This window comes from Plasmodium gallinaceum, assembly GCF_900005855.1.
Source record: "Plasmodium gallinaceum strain 8A genome assembly, contig: PGAL8A_v1_87, whole genome shotgun sequence".
NCBI lineage: Eukaryota > Apicomplexa > Aconoidasida > Haemosporida > Plasmodiidae > Plasmodium > Plasmodium gallinaceum.
The window spans coordinates 373,474-380,241 of NW_021628251.1; the positions used below are offsets into that span (position 1 = coordinate 373,474).

The 6,768-nt window shown below is 17.3% G+C and overlaps 2 protein-coding genes across 2 annotated transcripts; both read left to right on the forward strand.

The window, feature by feature from the left end:
* Positions 1-1,175: 1,175 nt before the first annotated feature.
* PGAL8A_00281700 (alpha/beta hydrolase, putative) lies at positions 1,176-2,994 on the forward strand (the record flags this gene model as incomplete). Its single annotated transcript, XM_028671813.1, has 7 exons — positions 1,176-1,440; positions 1,567-1,722; positions 1,821-1,911; positions 2,019-2,103; positions 2,180-2,248; positions 2,428-2,543; positions 2,823-2,994. 7 exons carry the CDS (start codon positions 1,176-1,178, stop codon positions 2,992-2,994), a joined length of 954 nt encoding a protein of 317 aa, XP_028528428.1.
* A 1,378-nt stretch (positions 2,995-4,372) lies between these two features.
* Positions 4,373-6,763, forward strand: PGAL8A_00281800 (cytidine triphosphate synthetase, putative; the record flags this gene model as incomplete). The annotated part of the gene is made up of 1 exon (XM_028671814.1): positions 4,373-6,763. One exon carries the CDS (start codon positions 4,373-4,375, stop codon positions 6,761-6,763), a length of 2,391 nt encoding a protein of 796 aa, XP_028528429.1.
* Between the last annotated feature and the right edge of the window lie 5 nt (positions 6,764-6,768).

The following is a 6,768-nucleotide window of genomic DNA, read 5'->3' on the forward strand; positions in this document are numbered from 1 at the left end:
TTTTCCCCCCCCTCATTTATATAAATTCAGAATTATGCTTAGTTTTAAGTTCTTAAACAGACTATTTTTATTTTTGTTCTCTACTTTTTAGTTTTGTTTAAATATATATTATTTGTTAAAAAAAAAAAAAAAAAAATTCTTATACACATAAAATTTAATAAAATATTTTTGTTGATATATATAAATTTTCGATTATAATGTTTCATTATTTTATCATATAATTTTACAATTATATAATAATAAAGTTTAATAGATAAAAAAAAAAAAAAAAAAAAAAAAAAAAAATGAGCTTTAATTTGTTTCTTAAATAAACAATTCGTTAAAATAAATTCTATTATAATTTGATAAAAAAGTATAAAACTTCTAAAATTAATAACGTTGAGACATATTTTTATAAATCCTTATTAAATTTTTTTATAAAAAATATATGTCTATACATTTACTTCAATAAATAAAAAAAAAAAAAAAATAATTATGAACATAAATTTGTGTAATTTAATCTTTTTTTTTTCCGTATCCTTAATTATTTAATAAAAGAGACAACTTGTTATAAAATTATAAAACAAAAATCTATAACATTTATTACACTTTTACACTTTTTTTTTTTATATCATTTAAGATTTTAAAAATTATTGCATTATATTTCTATTTTATTTTTATTAATTTTTATCTTAAATAAACATAATAATTTATATTAAATATGAACAAATATATATTAGAAAAAAAAATAAGAAAATAGAAAAATATATTATTGATTATATAAAAATTAAGAAACAATTATAGTACCAATATTTAATAAATTATTTCAATGAAATAATACTCAAGTTAATACAACATTTAAAAAAGAATTAACTCAAATATACATATATATTTTTATTTTTTATCTAAAGAAAGTTAATTAAAAATACAAAAAAAAAATCTATAAAAATAGTTTATTTTTAATGTATATCATGAAAATATAATAAAAAACTATATTTTTCCTAGAATTATATCTTCTTTTTATATGGAATATTTTAAAAGTATAAATAAAACATGTCTTTTTTTTTTTTTTTTTTTTTCTACTTAATAGAATTATTATTACATAGTTTTATTTGAGAATTAAAAAGGACTAAAAAATATAATAAAAAAATTTATTTTACATAAATTTTTTTTTTTTTAAATTTAAAAAACATTTAATGTATCATTCAAAGAAGATTGTACAAGAATATGTTACTTGTTCTGAGGGGAATACCTTTATAATTTATTCACAGAATTTATTAAGTAGCGAAAGTAAAATAAAAATTGATTCTACTTCTATTGTAATGGAAAATAATAATACTAAAAATTACAACAATGAAAATGAGATATTACTTTTTTTACATGGATTAAATGGGAGTAGTTATCAGTTTGAAAATTTATTTTCCCATTTAATCCATTCTAATTATAAATTTATGTCATTAGGTTATATTTAAAGAAGTTAAAAAAAAAATTGTTTATATATTAGAAAAATTTCAATGATTTCAATAATTTCAATGATTTCAATAATTTTAATAATTTCAATAATTTCTATTTTTTGTTTTGTAATAGATTTATACGGTCACGGAAAAAGTACCTTGTTAAAAAACTTAAATAAATATACAGAAAAATTATATATCGAACAAATTTATGATGTTTTGAAAAAAAAAAATATTTTTAATTCTAATTTTGTTATCATTGGTTTTTCTATGGGATGTATTATTGCTGGTAGTTTTTTTTTTTTTTTTTTTATAAATATCGTACTTCATTTTATTTTTAACAATTATAAATTTATTATTTTATTTTTTTTTTTTTTACTTTATTAGCCCATTTATCAATTGATAATAAAATAAAAATAAAAAAGTTATGTTTAATTAGTGCTGCAGGATTAGCTAAACCTAAACATCGATTTTTACAGTTAAGTGTTTTATATAATATACAAAAATAAAAAAATAATAAAAATAATTTATAAAAATGTAGAATTAGTAATTATAAGGAATTATTTCATATTTTATTTTTTGTAGATTCTTATTAAAACATAACATACGCTTTTGTTTAAGAGTAGCAAAAAAATATAGCCATTTAATTGTCTCTGAGGATTCAATAAAAGTTATATGTATAAAAATATTATATTTTTTACAACATTTTTTTAAATTTTATTTATTTTTTTTTTTCAAAAATTTAGAGTGAATATTTTGATTACCATAATAATATAGAAGATGTAAATAAAAGATACTTAATTCTTAAAGAAAATGTAAAAATATATTTTGAATATTTTCATTTATAAATTGTCTTAGATTTTATATATATGTAAAACAAATTTATAATTTAACTAAAATATGTAATTCTTATAATAATATACTTTTTGTATTATTTCTTTATGCTTTTTACGTGTTTTTCTTTCTTTTTTTTTTTTTTTTTTTAAAAAAACAGCATGAAAAATTCATGGAGACATTTTTAAAAGTAATAACAGGAACAAAAATACAAAATTCTAAAAAGTATTATTCAGCTTTTCTAAAAAAAAATCATGAAGTTCTTTTCATATATGGGTAAACATATTACATATAAGTTATTTAAATGATATATATATATTTTTATAATTATTCTAATCTTTTAAATAAAAATATATTCTTTTCTTATTTTTATTTTTAATTATTAATAAATTATATTTTCATATCACTTTTTTTTTTTTTTTTTAATTTTACATATTAAAACTAAACATATATATTTTATATAATTCATTAATTAAAAATAATATAAAAAAAACTTTTTTTCTCTAAAAGTACATTATTATAAAAACATCATTCTTTTTTATTTTTCTATTATAGCAAAGATGATAATATAACTCCATGCATCTATACATTAAAATTTTTAGAAAAACATGAGAAATACTTAAATAATGTTAAAGTGGCAATTTTTCCTGAATGTTCCCATCTTGTTTTAAGTGAAAAATGTAATGAATTAATTAAGCATTTAATTTATTTTTTACAAAATAAATAAAAAAAAATATGTAAAAATGAAAATAGAAATAGATAAATATTTTTTTTTTTTTTTAAATTTGTAAAATAAAAATTTTGAATAAATTTTCAATTTATTGTAAGTCTTTAAATTTTTTTAATATTTTTACTTTCTCATTTTATGTAATATTTTTATATATTTATATATTATATACACATCTATATTCAATATAGCTATATTTTAAAAATAATTAATGTTATAATTTTTGCTTATTATTATTTTTTTAATTGCATAAATTGACAAAAAAAAAAAAAAAAAAAGTTAAAAATAAATAATATTATATATTATAAAGTAATATCATCTATAAATAATGAAATACATAACTTTTCTTTTATTTTTATTTTAAAACTTTTACTTTTAAATATTATTTTTATAAATATGAAAGAAAAAAAAAAAAAGGTGATAAATTGTTTTATGGTTTAATATGTGTACCTTTTTTTTAATTTTAAATAATTGGAGATAATAAAGAATTTTAATTTTTTTTTATTTATATTATAATAATAATAAGAAAAAATATTATATTAAAGATTATGTTGATTAATGAAGGAATTATTTCTTATAAGCGTCAAATAAATTGATACCAAAACAAAGGTGTTTATTCATAGAAGAAATTAATTTTTTTAAAATTTAAAAAAAAAAAAAAATTTATTAAAAATTTCTCTATATAAATCACAAATTTTATTTAATTTTAATTTATATAATATTTAGCTTAAGTTATATGAATTAACTTTGTATTATAATTTTATTAATTTTATTAATTTTATATGTAAATTAATTTTATTAATTTTATATATAATTCATTTATATAAATTATTGTCAATATAATTTTTGTATGTTTTTTAATTACTTCCATAAACTATATATAAAAAAATAAAATAATGTAGATTAATTTTTTGCATCATTTTTTTTTTAAATTTAGTATTTTTAATAATATATTGTTTCCATAATTAAACTTGTTATACGTAAAAATTATCCTGTAAAAAATAAATACTACTATTAAATTGTTATTTTTAAACATAATATTTTTAAAAAAAATTATTACTCTTATATATATACATATGAATAAATTAAATTTTTTATATAATTATAATTTGATTTATATTTTATTACATATTAAGAATTTAATAAAATAATTTTTTAATTCATTTATTTTTTTTTTAGTAAATTTAATTTTTAATATAATAAATTGAAATTATAAAAAAATTAATAGAATAGTATATTAGTAATTCAGTAAACTCATAATTAAATAGTTTTATATTATAAATTGAAATTTTAACAAATTATTATTTTTTAAAAATTATCTAATATATATATACTTTTGAAAAGTTTACTTTTAAAAGATTGTATTTATGCATTTGAAATGGATTCTTTAGAAGATGAAAATGTAAGAACAAAATATATTATAGTAACAGGTGGTAATATGAGTGGGTTAGGAAAAGGAACAGCGATGAGTAGTATGGGTGTATTGCTATTGACAAAAAATATTTTATTAACAACAATAAAAATAGATCCTTATTTAAATATAGATGCAGGAACTATGTCCCCATATGAACATGGAGAAGTTTATGTATTGGAAGATGGAGGTGAAGTAGATCTAGATTTAGGTAATTATGAAAGATTCTTGAATATTAAATTATCATATAAAAATAATATAACTTCAGGAAAGATATATGAAGAAGTTATAAAAAAAGAAAGAAAAGGGGAATATTTAGGAAAAACTGTTCAAGTAGTACCTCATTTAACAGATGCTATACAGAAATGGATAAAAGAAGTTATTGATGAAAATATAAAAAAAATGAAAAAAGAATACAATATTGATTCTTTTAGTAAAGTACCATGTATATGCTTAATAGAAGTAGGAGGAACTGTTGGTGATATTGAATCAGCTGTATATTTGGAAGCATTACAGCAGTTAATAAATAATCTTAATTCGGATGATGTTTGTTTATGCCATTTATCATATGTTCCAATTATTGGAAACTTAAGAGAACAAAAAACGAAACCAACACAACATAGTGTTAAAATTTTAAGGGAAGCAGGATTAAAACCAGATTTCATTTTTTGTAGGTGTGAAGAGCCATTAACGAAAGAAGCTATTCAAAAAGTTTCTTTATTTTCACAAGTTAAAAATGAACATGTTATATCACTGCATGATACTTCAAATGTATATAAAGTTCCTTTAATATTAGAACAGCAAAATTTTAGTAATAATGTTTTAAAAAAATTAAATTTGCAAAACATTGTTTTAAAAAACAAGTTAAATATTTCTCCTTACTCTTTTAATACATGGAAATTACTTGCAAATAGATATGAAAATTCAAATGAAACTGTTGTTATTGGTATCGTTGGAAAATATACTGGTTCAAATGATACTTATTTATCTATTATATCTTCTCTTGTTCATGCTTGCTTGGAATGTGGATACAAATTAATTATTAAATATATCAATAGTAGCCATTTATCACTAAAAAAAAAAAAAAAAAAAAAAAAAAATATGGATATTAATAATAATGTAAATAAATATTCCTATGATATTTCTTTAGATAATAGTAATACTCAGAAAAATACTTTTGTTGATGATACTACATCAGAAGAAGATTATGAAGAAAAAAGAAAAAAAAAATATGAAAATGCATGGAATACTTTAAAGTCAGTTGATGGTGTTTTAGTTCCTGGAGGTTTTGGAACAAGAGGAATTGAAGGAAAATATTTATCATCAAAATATTGTCGCCTACATAATGTACCTTATCTAGGTATTTGCTTAGGTATGCAAACTGCTGTTATTGATATGACAAGAGAATTTTTAAATAAAAATGCAAATTCAGAAGAATTTGAAGATATTATTGAAGAGAATAATAAGGATGATAATATTATAAATAAAGAAAAAGAAGAAAATAAAAAAGATAACACTTGTTTAAATATTAATACAAAGAAATTAAATAATAACACAATTAATTTTACTAAAAAAAACGATTTTCACAAAAATAATTATAATTCTGATAAAATTAATATTAACACTTTTAATAATTACCAGAATAACATATCAGAGGAGAATTCTTCATATAACATAGAAAATGATATAGAAAATCATTTAAACCAGGATAAAATAAAAAATTCAAATATAAAAAGTGAAGATAAATATAAGAATAATACTAATGATAATGAATTACTAAACTATGATATTGAAACTGTAGATAATTTTTTACAAAATCATGAATATATGAATGATGTTTCGAAGAAATTATTACATCCAAAATTATTAGAAAAAATTCAATTAATGAACATTCAAGATTATTATAAAAGTATTTCAGAAATTGATAATAATAATGTTATAATATCTATGACAGAATTTAAAGGTGATAATAATAAAGGGGGTTCTATGCGTTTAGGAATGAAAAAATCTAAAATAATTGATAAAGAATCATTAACCTACAAATTATATGATGAAGCAACTTATATATATGAAAGACATAGACATAGATTTGAAATTAATCCTAAATATGTTCCTTTATTAGAAGCAGTTGGATTAAGTTTTGTAGCGAAAGATATCCATAGTGTTAGAATGGAAATATGTGAAATTAAGAATCTTGATTTCTTTATCGGAGTTCAATTTCATCCAGAATTTACATCAAGACCATTTAAAGCTAACCCTATATTTTTAGCATTTGTTTTAGCTTCAAAAAAAAAACTAAAAGAACGATTAGACAAATATGAAAATAAGTTATACTCAGGAATTTTTTACAAAACATAACAATA